Here is a 15,989-nt window from a genome sequence, read left to right as displayed (position 1 = left end):
ATTAGCAAGTTGAGTGAGAAGTCGGGATGACTCTTTGTCCTCTTCTTGTTGTTCTTCAGCCTTTTTCAATTCTTCAAAATTTTCATGTGACATATATGGCTCGGCTGAAGATGGTGTAAAAAAAGGGTCTACCGAATCACAGTAGTAACAATCTACTTCGTTGCATGAGCAAACTTCGAATTTGTGTGAGGAACTCATAATAAAGTCGACATTGTAATAAACTTGTGCTATAGTGGTATTTATACATACTAGACAGTAATGACAAGTCCAACTTTGAAATGACTAGACAGTAATGAAAAGTCACTACAGTAACCTGCAAATCATAGGGGAACCCTTAAGTGACAAGACATAAATGACAGTTTGACATGATAAATCACTGCATAAAGCTGAAAATCGTAGTCCAAATGTAACCATTTCATAGTCAAAGTTTTAATTCATAGTCCTGTATTTATTTATATAAATAGATGTTTAAGATCTAAAAACCAAACACCCAAATCACCTAAACGAAACGAACTCCCATTATTAGAAATGTCGTCGAATGCAGCAATTTCTTCGAATGAAGTACCTGGTTCCAATTCTAAAAGGTCATGGACGACAAATGAGGTGTTAGTTCTTACACGATGCTGGCTAAGTGTTAAGGATGGTGTATCGTTACTTGCTCCCCTGCATTGCCTAATTGGTGATGAATGGACTCGCATAACATCTTTGTTTAACCATGAGATGGGAGAAGGACAACAAAGAGAAAAATCAGATGTTGTTACTAAGTGGATGGATGTAAAGGAAGAAGTGACATGGTTCAATCGAGCATGTAATTATGCGAAAAGTACCAATGTTCGTTATCGGGACGAAGAAGAGTTCTTGGAAGTTGTTACAGATTTTTACATCTGTGAGCATGACGGCAGAGACTTCGAATATGAGGAAGTTTGGAAGGTTGTTAAAAATAAACAGTATTTCATGTAGACCGCTCTAATTTCTGTTCAGAATAACCCATGGACTTGTGTTTTACTTTAATGCTTTGTTTGTATTATGTCGTTGTTTTTCATGTAATTGTTGTAATGTTTGTAATGGTTCATGGAATTCTTGTTAGTAATGTATTCTAATGTATTGTGAAAACTAATGCAATGGGCATTTATTAATTCAAATTAATCATACGAGTTGCTCACATAATAAACTAAAATAGATTTTAAACAAACAAAATACATACGAAATACATGAAAATAACCTAGTACTCACATAATAAACTAAAATAGATTTTAAACAAACGGGATATATTTCAAAATATTCCAAGGGGCTTCAAACTGGAATTCCAACCCGTTACTTAATGACTTGTATTCCTCCTTAGCAGCTTCCAAGATGACCTCCTCAGTAGCATTTAAACGAGTGTCGTCAATTTTGGTATAAAGATCGTTGAATAATAGAACTTCGGTTTTCATTTCATACCATCTTGCTAAGATGTCTAGTTCGTCACGATCGTTTCTTGTAGCCATTCGCTTTCAAGCATTGAAAATATTGGTTAAAAGGCTCCAAAACATTGGATCGTTCAACTTGCTTGTCTCGTACACATGAATATAAGCACGTGTAAGAACCAAGAACTCTTCATTGCTCCATGATATAGAACTCATTTTGATTGAAACAAAGAGAGTAGAATCTAAAAAACAATATTTAAACAGCTGTATTGGTTGTTTAGTAAACTATTCATTTAACTTAATGTCAATTTATAGTAGTTTCTACACAAAATCGCAGTCCAATATTCTAATATGTCTGCAATTCATAGTCAAAATTAACTGACGAATGCAGTGTACTATACTTATAACACAACAGATCACTGTTCGAGTTGACAAGTCATTCCCCGTCGAATGACAACACAATACATTGCTACTTGAATTGACAAGCCATTGCACCGGGAAAATAAGGAGTCGTTATAAATAGATTTTAATATCCATTGTAATTGTATCGTATTACTTCCCCCTTGCAATTATGGACTCACCACATATATAGGGGAACGAAGAGGTGGTCGCTTTGGTTCAAGCTTGGATTATAACTGTAGAGGAGGATTTTCCACCGGGTCCCCCACAAGTTCGTGCTGGATCATTTTGGTCTCGTGTCTGTCATTTGTTTCACCATTTAATGGGGCGTACTCAATATCGAAGAAGAAGAGATGTCAAAGCGAAGTTTCTAGATTTGAAAATAAAGGTGAAACAATTTCAACGTATTTATAACAAGTTGGATAATGAACATGCAAATACGGATGAAGACATTTTACGGCAGGTGGCTTTGGAACTATACCGTTTTGAATATGATGGTAGCGAGTTTACCCACTTAGATGCATGGAATCTTTTAAAGAATGTCCCTTATTTTTAATATGCATGTTGGTTAAGTTAATTGTTTTTCGTTATTTAAGTTGTTTGTTGTTGTATGTGTGTTTTGTTACTATTTAATAAATGTCCATTTCTTTTAATGTATGTTGTTTCCTCAATCGCCAATACATAATACGACATAAAATAAATAACTAATACATAATACGCCATAAAATATAAATGGGGTACATAAATAACTAATACATAATACGACATAAAATAAATATCATGTTGTTAACGTCATTCAAATTTAAACCCTCATGTTTACATGACAAAAATTTATTATCTTACTGTCAATGTTAAATTTAACAGGGACCAAAATGCGGGTTTATCAGTTGGGTTGATGAAGAAAAGGACCAATCATCTATGGTAATAGCTAAAGTAGCTAACTCTAATAAGCACTTTCCATCAGAAAATAAGAAGTTAAATATAGCGTTGGTTTGTAGTTGGGTGTTGTTCTTGGCAGTTCTTGTTTACAAGTTGTAAGCTTTTTAATATTGTTTTTATGGTTTTGAAGTTGTTAGGTCAATAAATTGTTGTATTTGTACTTATGTTTAGAACAGTGTACTTGTAACGTTAAAACAAATGTTGTAGTCGTTCTTATGTTGTAAGTATTGATAAGTTATTAGTAGGTCATTAATTTGTTGTAATTGTCGTAACGTTAAATTTTTTGTCATCCGTTGACGAAACTATAAAAATAAACTAATAATCAAATCCAACATTAATTTAGATATACAATTATATAATCCAACGACATAGGACCAAGACTAGACCCCCAATAAATTTTTGCCATCCGTTGACGGAACTCTAAAGTTGCGTTCTTTGGGTCAATAAGAACACATATTGGTTGACCTGAAACAAATTGCTCCATAAACATACAAACAAAAACACCACAATCTCCCAAATGACTACTTTGTTGGGGAACATTTTCTTCATAAATGAATTGCATATTCAATGGAATCCTTGGGATGTTCCTCCGGGCCCAATACTTAATCTTGTCCAAATAATTTACCACCCGACGTTCAAATTTGGAAAAGATTCCTTCAGATTTGAATTTTTCATAAGCCCCTCTACCAAGACTGTCATAAATATGCACTTCCATTGACGCTAATCGTAGTTCCCCAAATAGCCAATGATTAGGGGATGAATGAATCGGCATTAGGACCTGTATAAGGATCAGAAAATAAAAATATGTTTCTTTACATCACAATACAAAAACATAACAAAAATAACGATAATATTTTCAATATAAACAATTAAGTTTACCGTATCAACATCCCACCAAGCAACCATGAAGTTGGGGTATGTAGCAATACCAGCCATAAACGCCCTCCAATCCTGCCCTTCTTCCAAAGCATGAGAAACAAAAAAATTTGGAGGCATTATTGTATGTCGGTCGCCCTCAAACCGTCTCTCCATCAATAGTCGGTACCAAATGGTTATATGCTGCACAAAATCATGATACTTTTGTTATTGACTAAAAAACAATTTACTTTGAAAATAATAAATTAACAATTAATTTACCGATGACTCCAATCATCCGTCGTGTGTATGCCCAAACAATGAGCTCCAAAAATCTCTATCTAACACGAAATTAAACAAACGATGTTGGACATCATATGAATGAAATAAATAATTTTGGATGACAACCTCACCGCCTGCTACATAAGGTTGCAGACGCAACATGGAGAAGTCGTGAGCAACACCAAACGCTGGAGGAGGAACGGGGCTTGTTGATTTGATATCAACCTTCTTTTTTGCTCTTCTTTTTTGTTTTGGTGTCGTGTGCAACTAAAAACAATATTCAAATGTTTAAATCTCTATCTTTCGGATAATTCACATAAACATAAAATTATGAGTTTATAAATAAAACGAATACCTCGGTGTAAGGAGGGCACAAATATTGTGATGGTTTTCGAGTCATCGGTTTATTGGGTGTAACTTCTTTGCCATCAACACCATACTCATCAAAATAATCTACAATTCCCATAATTATTATTTCGTCTTCGTCCGGCGCCTAATTTAATAAGCAATAATCTCTAATTATATATATAATAAATTGAGCGGACGCTTATGTACAGTGACTTTTTGCTTTTCCGATTTTGGCCACACGATCGCTGCCTTTTCTCTATGTTTCCTCCCACAATTTTTGTTTTTCTGAATTCTACCACATGACCTTCACAATTATCTCCATATCCTTTATATATATATATATATATATATATATATATATATATATATATATATATATATATATATATATATATATATATATATATATATATCTATATAATATATAATTCCGTCGCACGTGTTATTACTTTGTGGATTTGATTTAATTTTCTTGCCTACGTGGTTTTTTCGTGTCGTCTACCGGATGCTCCTTGGTTTTCTTGCCTCCGCTTTCTTTGTTCTCCAGTTATCTATCTGCTCTAGGTATTTTTCTTCTGCTGCTTCTTCATCATCTGTCAATTAGGGCTTTTGTGACTGCGTCTTTAATTTTTGTTTTCTTCTTGCTTATGGTAAATTTTTTCAGCTTTTAATTTCCTTGATTTCTGATTATGAATAACTGTCGAAAACGTAAGCTTAGTGACTGTGGGTCTCCCTCTTTTGCTTCTGTTGCTCCTCTTTTGCGCAGGAGTCGACGATCTCGATTTTTTACTTCTGTTGCGCTTCCTACGTATTATGACTGTGGAGATTGTATATGTGTTTGTGAATTTTGTGGAGCTTTGTTTTGGTATATTGAAAGGCTTGGAAATCGTCGTCAAACTAATCGTCCTAAGTATAATCACTGTTGTAAAGGAGCTTCTGTTGTGTTACCTCTTTCGCGAATGCCTCCTCCTGAACTTTATAACCTTTATACAGATGCTAATTTTTTGAATGACATTAGAGGTTATAATAGTATGTTTTCCATGACGTCTTTTGGGTCTATTGTTGACGAGGATATTAACAACGGTCATGGTCCATATGTTTTTAAGGTTTCTGGTCAGGTTTGTCATTGGATAGGGTCTTTGTGTCCTGATGAGTCTAAAGGTCCAAGGTTCTTGCAGTTGTATGTTGTCGATACTGCTAATGAGGTTTCTAATCGGTTGAAAGCCTTTCACACCTCTACTAAAAAAGGTTTAGATGGTGCTGTTGTAAAAATTCTAATGGAATCCCTTTCAATTCATAATGAATATGTTAGGACATTCAAAACAGCTAAAGAAATGGCTGAAGCTATGAAATTAGATTCCTATGCAGTTCGTTTGTTCAGTGACGTCCCTGATCGTAGGTATGGTTGCCCAGCTGCTGGTAGTTTAGGTTGTATTGTTACTGGCGATGACAGTAATTGTAGCAAGTATGACATCATTGTTCACTCGAAATCTGGTATTCCTCAACGAGTAAGTAAACTTCACCCAAGTTATATGCCACTACAATATCCTTTGCTTTTCCCATTTGGTGAGTAGGGTTGGTCTCCACGTTTGAAATTACGTAATGAGACGGGGAACAGTGTTAGGAACCTCACGGTAAACATGTATTATAGTTATCAAATCCATGCACGTCGAGGTATGTATTCTCTTATACTCAATTCCGGTCGGCTTTTCCAACAGTACCTTGTCGACGCTTATACTTGTATTGAAGCTGGTCGGTTAGATTATGTCTTAAACAATCAGGACCATTTACGATCCGAATTTTTGTCCGGTCTTTATGATGCCCTCTCTAAAGGGGATAGAGAGAACCGTTTCGTGGGTAAACGTGTTTTCTTACCTGCATCATTTGTTGGTGGTCCCCGATATATGTACAGTCATTATCAAGACGCCTTATCGATTTGTAGAGTGTATGGGAATCCACAATACTTTATTACATTTACATGCAATGTCAAGTGGCCAGAGATAAGACGACACATGGAAAGTTATGGTCAGCGTGATGCTCACAATAGACCTGACATCATAACTAGGGTTTTCGAGATGAAAGTGGCTGCCTTTATTAACTTTCTAAAAGAAGATAAAACTTTTGGCGAAGTTCAAGCACGTAAGTATCGTTAGTTTTTGTTTCCTACTACTTATATCTTCTGTTTACGGTTTCTAAAGTTTTCTCTCATCTTTCTATTCTCCAGATTTGTACACTATTGAGTTCCAAAAGCGAGGATTACCGCATTGTCACACACTTCTGTGGGTGTCGAAATCAGATTCTATCCAAGAACCTGCTGATATTGACAGCTTTATAAGTGCTGAACTTCCAGATCCTGTTTCAGAAGCATTGTTGCATCGGACAGTGACAACGTGTATGATCCATGGTCCGTGTGGTCCATTAAATAATAAAGCTCCTTGTATGAAGGATGGGAAATGTAGCAAGCGTTTTCCGAAACCGTTTCTTGACGCTACAACTTTTGATGACGAAGGTTACGCACACTACAAAAGGGATGCAGTGAGACGTCATACAATGCAAAATGGTATTGTTATCGATAACGGATATGTTGTCCCATATAACAAGCGGTTGTGTAGTCGGTTCGATGCGCATATAAACGTCGAATATTGTGGCTGGAATATGATGGTCAAATATCTATTCAAATATATTTCAAAAGGGGTTGAACGTGTTAGATTTGTTGTTCAAAAGAGTGAGGCGGCCGACTCTGGTGATCCAAATTCACAGGTTCGAGTTTTGAACGAAGTCCAAAACTTTCTAGATGCACGTTATATATGTCCTCATGAGGCCGCATGGAGAATCTTTAATTTCGACATCCATCGACAGAATCCCCCTGTCATGATATTACCTGTCCACTTACTAAATATGCAACATGTTATGTTCAAAGAGGCTGGTAGAATAGAAGATGTCCTTCGCAATCCTGGTTTTGCAAGAACACTACTACTTGGATGGTTTGACAGCAATGCAAGAGATCCACAAGGTCGAGATCTTACGTATATAGACTACCCAAATAGATACGTGTGGGATGCTAGATCAAAGGAATGGGGACAAAGAGTTTTAGAATCTTCAAAAAGTATAGGTAGGCTTGTGTTTGTCCATCCATCTTCGGGAGAGTTATTCTATCTTCGGATGTTACTCTGTCATCAAAAAGGATGCACATCTTATGAAGATGTTCGTACGGTGCATGGTCATCTTCATCCAACTTTTCGAAGTGCATGTAACGCACTAGGGTTAATAGGTGAGGACATGGAATGGCTGACGGCCTTCATTGAAGCTTCATCATGGGCTACTTCTTCACAGTTACGTTCCCTCTTCTGTCATCTATTGCTTTTTTGTGATGTAAGTAATCCACAATCACTTTGGGATGTTGCATGGCGGAAGATGATAGATGATTACTTGCTTAAACTAAAAACCGAGTTCCCAGATAAACGATTTCATATGAATGATGATATAGTGCAGCAACAACTCCTTTTTGAACTAGAAAATGCACTCCGATCTTCTACACCTTCTAGATCGTTAGTTGACTTCCATTTACCCGTGCCAAATCCGGATACTATTGTAGTCCTGCAAAATCGTCTCTTGCTAGAAGAGTCAAGTTATGATAAGGAGTCCTTGCAACACCAACACTCATAAATGTTTCTACAATTAAATGAAGATCAGATGCGTATTTATAAGACCGTTGTCATATCCGAAGAAAACAAAAAACAGGTGTTGCTTTTTGTGTACGGACATGGTGGGACTGGAAAGACATTTTTATGGACTACATTACTTGCATACTTCAGGTCTATTGGGAAAATCGTTCTTGCAGTGGCTGCTTCGGGAATTGCATCTCTACTTTTGCCTTCTGGAAGAACTGCTCACTCACGGTTTAACATCCCAATCAATTTGGCTGAAAAAAAATCATGTGACATCAAGAAAAGGACATTACTTGGAGATTTGCTCAAACGGACATCCCTCATTATATGGGACGAGGCACCGATGAGCGACCGCCGATGTTTTGAGTACCTCGATCGATCTCTTAGAGATGTGTTGGAGTGTGAAAAACGACCTTTCGGTGGCATTTCAGTTTTACTTGGTGGTGACTTCCGTCAAACACTTCCAGTTTCCCCAAAAAGTTCCCGAACTGAGATTATTGCATTAACCCTTCCAAATTCATACCTGTGGTCATATTTTGAGGTCTGTACACTGCATCACAACATGCGCTTAACACAGACTACCACTGATGTAAGTGAGGGTCTATCCATAGCTGCTTTCGCTGACTGGCTGCTTAACATTGGGAATGGAACTTTAGGTGTGCCAGATGCAGACAATCCACATACTACAACCTGGGTAGAAATACCACCTTCGCTTTTAATACCAATAGATAGTGAGTCTTTGAAAAACCTAATCCTCTTTGTCTATGGAAATAGACTGCTGGATAATCCCTCACCATCCGATCTATCTGTAAGGGCTATTGTTTGTCCCACAAATGACACTGCTGACAAGTTAAACGCAATAATTCTGGAAATGGTAAAGACTGATGAAAGGGTTTATAAAAGTACAGACGCTATGCAACCTAATGGCAAATATACATCAGAGTTAGAGGGTTTATATCCCATTGAATATCTAAATCAGCTAACCTTTGCTGGAATCCCACCCCACACTCTCAAGCTGAAAATAAAAGCTCCTATTATGTTGCTGAGAAACATTAACCAGAGGGAAGGTTTGTGTAATGGCACACGGTTAATTGTTTCACAACTACTTCCAACCATAATTGAAGCAACAATTATAACAGGAACGTGCACTGGGAAGCGTGTATACATACCTCGCATTAAATTCGTTCACAAACCTGCTAATCTACCGTTTGCCTTTGAACGTAAACAGTTCCCAATTAAAATTTGTTATGCCATGACAATAAACAAAAGCCAAGGACAGTCACTAAAAAGGATTGGCATCTATTTGCCACAGCCCGTATTTACACATGGTCAACTTTATGTTGCATTATCAAGAGCAACATCACCTACATCCCTGAAAATCCTAATAAACAATGACGAATGTACACCTCATAATCAAACAAAAAATGTCGTTTTTAAAAGATTTCTTATCCAAAGTTAACTGTAATGAGGTTGATAATTCCATTACTATCTACCTATGTACTCTTTCCGTGAAAATTCACTTTTACTTGTATTGTGCCTCTTTATATTAATATCATTATATATAATCACTAACCCATCCTTTATTGCTTGAATTAACAGAGACATGACTAACATATCTGACCTGAAGTATGCATGCGAAGGAGGAGCATTACAGGTGCGAATTCTACGCAAATGGAAACCACAGTACCGTCGGCATGAAACATGGTATCTCGGTGTGGACAAATACGTAAGCAAATCAAACCTCATTAAAAAAAATACACTATGATTACTGACCGTTATTAACAGTTAACTGTATTTCAATACATTAGGGAGATGCTATACAGATTCTGGGACAAAGAACAAATCAGGGGTACATAGAATCAATTTTCAATATCTCTAACTGCTACACAATATCAGAGTACACCTGTCCCTATTTAGACGAGTATCAGAAAGTTCTAGAAAACGAAATCTATATGGATGTTGGCCTGATTTCCATAATTGTTCCTCTTCCTGACACTGTCACAATCCCTGCAACCTGGTTCCGATTTGCCTCGAAAACAGATCTCCTCAACTTAGGTGAAAACCCGTCGTATTATCCAGGTATATACATAAAAGATGTAATATTAATATTACTTCCAGTTTTAACTACATTCTATTTGAACTAACAGATTTCTTTGGCGTGCTAAAAAAAATGAGAAATTGCACAAAGCGTAATGGAGAAGAATTCGTTCTTCTAATTCTTGCAGACGAAAGGTTGACAACATTTAACAAACCCCAGTCTTTCTTATGATTACTTTTACTTTTTTTAATGTTTACTATGTATATAAAATTCAGAGGTGATGAAATAGCGATCAGTTTATGGAAAGAGTGTATTGATGTTCGTGAGAAATTCAGACCTGAAGAGTTGGCAACCCCTCCTACGACAACAGTTGTTGCCATTACAAATATAAAGCCTTCATCAATACACATAGCAGGTACTTTAAGGTTCGGATCATCACCTGCCACACACGTATATGTCAATCCCCCCATCCAGGAGACAACACTTCTAATCCACAGGTCTGTTATACTTTACCAAAGATAAGGTAGATTATTATATATTAATATCATACATTCACAACTCAAATCCGGTTGTAGCTTCACTGGCCCTACACCCCCAACTTCCACAGCATCTGGAGCACTAACAACACTGCATGAGCTAAACAGCAAGATTCATAGTGAACTGGTGGTATGTTATCTACCTCTATAACAACCTTCTGACATACTATTACCAAAACTACAATGATATAAGAATCTATAAATACAGGATAAAACATTCAATGTAAAAGCTACACTGACAACAATCACATTCAAAGACTACTGGTTCCAAGTACTATGCACAACTTGCAAAGATCCGATTTTCAGGAAAAGCAATTACTGGAGTTGCAGTGCTCACGGAAAAACACCCTCACCCATATTCCTGTAAATATCACTATGTCCCAGAAATGTAATACCAGCAAAAGTTATTTATGCTAAGTTTTATTAACACATAATAACCCCATACAGGTATAAACTAATTACAACTCTGACGGACCCAACGGGTTCTCTAACTACAATCATGACCGATGGCGCGGCTCAAAAACTAATTGGTGCTACACCAGAAAAACTAATGACTGATGATCATGAAAGCAATAAAAAGCTCCCACCAACACTTATCAATGATCACGAGGGCACATCAAAGACTATGTCAATCCAAATGCTAAAAGGCTCTACAGCTGAAAACATTCGTTTCATAATTGTTGACATACATGAAGTAACCATGGTTAATCAGTCAGTTGCACCGGTCACACCAACACAAGTTTCAACAACTACAACGACAGCAACACCAATCACTCCAGCAGACCTTCAAGGTTCCGCAAATGTTGAAATCAATCCTATACTTGGAATGGCATCTACAACATCACAAACATCACACACAGCAAGAACATTGACATACGACACCGCTGGTACTTACATATCCACTTTACTTGGATAAAAAATGTCAATTTATAACTCAGTTTTTATTACCATACAGCTGAATCTGTACTGAAGAAACAACCGAAGCGAGGACGTAGAGCAGAGTAAACACCAACCTCACCTTATGTTGTCATCCCAAATTTCTGCTTATGTACCATCCGATATAAAAGGCAGTAGGTTATATGTAAACCACTTACCCCTCTAACAACTGTACTCTATCAGGATTACAAACATGTAACCGTCATTTTGCACTATGGATTGTAAACACATACTCCACAAAGTAATGAACCTTTTGTATAAAAGTATTATTAAATATTCCAAAAGAAAGTAATATCGTTAAAAAAAACGCCATTCCTACCACACAGTAAATTATTCACAAACAAAACATAAAGTAAGCAATATCAACTCAGAAATAAAATCTTTTTAGTCATCTTATACAAATAAAAACTTACCACATAATCAACATGTAAGAAAAAAATTAAATCATACTCACCTCACTACAAAATCCTTACACACAAAATAAAACTCAAAATAAAAACAACAAATGTTTACTTATCATATGCTACCTTTGAAATTCACGGCAATCCCTTTCATTCATAGCTAATATTTTGAATACTATATATTTTCAAATTAAACTTTGATATCCTTTTCAAAATAATTTTTATAAGTTATGTATGACTACATTCCAATTCGTCTGCTATCACTATTTCTTCAAAGATCAAGTTCACATCATAGTGTTCCAAATCTCTGCATCATCACAGTCTAATACGTGCTTTTCTAGATCAAGTTAGCAAAGTCTTTTGAGTTAATAATGAGTTATTGCAAATCATGTGATTATCGAGTTAAAAATGACTTATTCTGCAAATTATGTGATTACCGGTTTAGAACAATTAACTTTAGACTCGGAAATATTGGTCTGCAAAAGAAAAGCTTAAAAGTTAATTAATTTACTGCAAATCAATAATTATAGGTTTTTTTATAGAAAAATGATGTTGACACAATAAAACTTTAGAAAATATCCATAAAACAACATTGTACTTTATAAAAATATGATTTTTCACATTCTTTACAAGGAAAAGTACAATGTTTTGTTGTGTGAGTATGTGTTGTTTGGGAAAGTTTGTATCTCTGTTTATAGATTCTTAAAAACTATTTTCCCCCGATTTGATTAAAAAAGTTATTAAATGTGATATGTGTAAATTGTGGGTTAAAAATAACACAAAAAGTTATTTTTCGTCTTTATTTTGGATAAAGGGCATTTTGGTCTTTTTATATAAAAATGAAATTTAACATTAAAACTTTAGAAAATATTCAAAAACTAACACTACATAAAATATGCAAAAAATCTTAATTTCATTCCGGTGACGTATTTTATTAAGAACATGTTTTCTAGAATAGTAGACAGGCTCATATTATGGAAGAAGGGCATTTTGGTCGTTTTATAGAAAAATAAAATTTTACAATAGAACTTTATAAAATATACAGAAAATAACATTGTACTTTATAAAAAAAAATATGATTTAACATTTTTTACAAAGGAAACTACAATGTTTTGCTGTGTGACTATGTGTTCTAAAATAAAAATTGCAACGCATGTGACTGTTTTGCCATACAAGAAAAGGTTATTAAGAAATCTAATTTTCATTCCAATGACATATTTCCTTAAGAACTATTTTGCCCCGATTTGATTAAAAAAATTATTAGATGTGATACGTGCAAATGGGTGGTTAAAAAGATAAGAAAAAGTTTTTTTTTTTTTTTTTTTTTTGGATAAAGGGCATTTTGGTCTTTTTATAGAAATATCAAATTTAACAATAAAACTTTAGAAAATCTGCAAAAAAATAGCATTGTACTTTATAACAATATGATTTTTAACATTTTTTACAAAGGAAAATACAATGTTTTGCTGTGTGACTATGTGTTGTAAAAAAAATTTGCAACGGATATGACTATTTTGCCCTGCTCAGAAAACTACTCTTAACTTTAATAAAAAGCAAACACCATGTTTTCTAGAATAGTAGACAGGGTCATATTATGGAAGAAGGGCATTTTAGTAGTTTTATAGAAAAATAAAATTTTACAATACAACTTTATAAAATATACAGAAAATAACATTGTACTTTATAAAAAAAAATATGATTTAACATTTTTTACAAAGGAAAGTATAATGTTTTGCTGTGTGACTACATGTTCTAAAATAAAAATTGCAACACATGTGACTGTTTTGCCATACAAGAAAAGGTTATTAAGAAATCTAATTTTCACTCAAATGACATATTTCCTTAAGAACTATTTTGCCCCGATTTGATTAAAAAAGTTATTAGATGTGATACGTGCAAATGGGTAGTTAAAAAGATAACAAAAGGTTTTTTTTTTATAAAGGGTATTTTGGTCTTTTTATAGAAAGATCAAATTTAACAATAAAAATTTAGAAAATATGCAAAAAAAAATAGCATTGTACTTTATAACAATATGATTTTTAACATTTTTTACAAAGGAAAGTACAATGTTTTGCTGTGTGACTATGTGTTGTAAAAAAATTTGCAATAGATATGACTATTTTGCCCTGCTCAGAAAACTACTCTTAACTTTAATAAAAAGCAAACAACATGTTTTCTAGAATAGTAGACAGGTTCATATTATGAAAGAAGGGCATTTTGGTCGTTTTATAGAAAAATAAAATTTTACAATACAACTTTATAAAATATACAGAAAATAACATTGTACTTTATAAAAAAATATGATTTAACATTTTTTACAAAGGAAAGTACAATGTGAAGATTATTAAGAAATCTAATTTTCGTTCCAATGACATATTTCCTTAAGAACTATTTTACCCTGATTTGATTAAAAAAATTATTAGATGTGATACGTGCAAATGGGTAGTTAAAAAGATAAGAAAAGGTTTTTTTTTTTTGGATAAAGGTCATTTTGGTCTTTTTATAGAAAGATCAAATTTAACAATAAAACTTTAGAAAATATGCAAAAAAATAGCATTGTACTTTATAACAATATGATTTTTAACATTTTTTATTTCTTTGTAATGTTTGAGTAAGTTTTCTTTGTAACATATTTTACAAAGGAAACTACAATAATTTGTTGTGTGACTATGTGTTCTTAAAAAAAATTACAACACATATGACTGTTTTACCCCTACTCAGAAAACTAATTTTAACTAAAAATCAACATGTAACCCTTACTCCAAAACTACTTAATAATAATTATATTATTTGCAAATTATGAAGTTTTACACCCGATTTGATTGAAAAAAATTATTAAAAAAATTACAACACATATGACTGTTTTACCCCTACTTAGAAAACTACTTTTAACTAAAAATCAACATGTAACCCTTACTCCAAAACTATTTAATAATAATTATATTATTTGCAGATTATGAAGTTTTTACACCCGATTTGATTGAAAAAATTATTATTTTCTGTGGGTATTTGTTGTAAAAAATATTGCACCCAAAACACTCACACGATTCTTACAAAATTACGGTAAAATTATAAAGGTAAAATAAACATATTTTACCCCCAAACTAATACACCCACCATCATAGCCTACCATACAAAGTATTGCTACAACCATCAGAAAGAGCCACGACATCGTCCAAATAGACTTACACAGCATAGCTAATTTATCCTACAACAATTTAATGACACTCACAAACCGATACATACCTCCACGTCAATTATCAAAACCCACCTCCCAACTTAAAATACTATATAAGAAAATACCCAATCCCCCAGCACATGTTCACAAGAAAATACCAATCCCAGCCAAAAAACCAAGAAAATGAAAAACAAAGAAGTCGAAAACGTCCTGCAGGCGCTTATCGCCTACCTCCGCGATGTAGCAGATTTCATGGAAGCAGTCCAAACCAGAATTGAAGAAGGATTTACCACAGAAGACAAAACAGAGTACAATAACGACAGTTATGAAATTTTGAAAAACATACTTGAAGAAGCCAAAGTTGAGGACCTCTCCATGCAAGACAATATCTCCTTTATGCTTGGATCAATCCACAAAAGGATTGGAAAATACAAACATGTAATAAAGGAGGCGCCGGATAAATAGAAGCTAACACTAGACTTACTTTCTATCAATGTTTTTATCCAGTAGGTTTAAACGAATGTAATGAACTCCGTCTTCACGTTAAATAAATAAGACTTGACGTCACTTTCTGCATACTCCCGATTAAAAAAAAAAAATATGAATGCACGTCTTCTAACCCAACCCATTACAGAAATGGCAAGTGAAAACATGAAAAATTCCTCTAACTTTTCGTTAATTCTTAACAAATATTATCAATATATTTCAAAACCACAGCAGAAATAATTGATAATCCGAAGTAAATCATCAAAAACTTACCAACCCCGCAAAGCGGGGGATCCTTTACTAGTTAAAAAAATGTTTCAATCTACTATAAACAAAATATAAATTAATGTAAGTATAAGAACCTCTTTAGCTTCATTATAATCATTTACGTCAAACACATCATCATCAAATTTGTTCCCTGCATTGTCATTTCTCTCCTCCAACTCCTACATTAAAAATAAAATTTTATACTTAATACCGAAAGACATATAATTTAATAAGCAATAATCTCTAATTA

General features: G+C 34.1%; 2 protein-coding genes and 1 long non-coding RNA gene across 3 annotated transcripts; all 3 read left to right on the top strand.

Annotated features, from left to right (window-relative positions):
* The first annotated feature begins 4,918 nt into the window (after positions 1-4,918).
* Positions 4,919-7,895, top strand: LOC145050962 (uncharacterized). Its single transcript, XM_078999127.1, has 3 exons — positions 4,919-5,737; positions 5,804-6,368; positions 6,454-7,895. The coding sequence occupies exons 1-3, from the start codon at positions 4,919-4,921 to the stop codon at positions 7,893-7,895; spliced, it is 2,826 nt and encodes a 941-aa protein (XP_078855253.1).
* Positions 7,896-9,356, top strand: LOC145050961 (uncharacterized). The gene has a single exon (XM_078999126.1). It carries the CDS (start codon positions 7,896-7,898, stop codon positions 9,354-9,356), a length of 1,461 nt encoding a protein of 486 aa, XP_078855252.1.
* A 927-nt stretch (positions 9,357-10,283) lies between these two features.
* On the top strand, positions 10,284-10,818 carry LOC145051971 (uncharacterized). The gene is made up of 3 exons (XR_013683881.1): positions 10,284-10,432; positions 10,511-10,601; positions 10,680-10,818. It is a non-coding gene; the product is annotated as an uncharacterized LOC145051971 (long non-coding RNA).
* Positions 10,819-15,989: the final 5,171 nt, after the last annotated feature.

This window comes from Lactuca serriola, chromosome 5, assembly GCF_051521515.1.
Source record: "Lactuca serriola cultivar US96UC23 chromosome 5, Lser_US96UC23_V15, whole genome shotgun sequence".
NCBI lineage: Eukaryota > Viridiplantae > Streptophyta > Magnoliopsida > Asterales > Asteraceae > Lactuca > Lactuca serriola.
This window is presented reverse-complemented; position numbering and strand designations above follow the sequence as displayed.

Coding starts and splice junctions, on each gene's coding strand:
- LOC145050962 (XM_078999127.1), top strand. CDS start 4,919: ATGAATAACTGTCGAAAACGTAAGCTTAGTGACTGTGGGTCTCCCTCT. Junction 5,738..5,803: donor AATCTGGTATTCCTCAACGA/GTAAGTAAACTT, acceptor TTTGGTGAGTAG/GGTTGGTCTCCACGTTTGAA. Junction 6,369..6,453: donor TTTTGGCGAAGTTCAAGCAC/GTAAGTATCGTT, acceptor TCTATTCTCCAG/ATTTGTACACTATTGAGTTC.
- LOC145050961 (XM_078999126.1), top strand. CDS start 7,896: ATGTTTCTACAATTAAATGAAGATCAGATGCGTATTTATAAGACCGTT.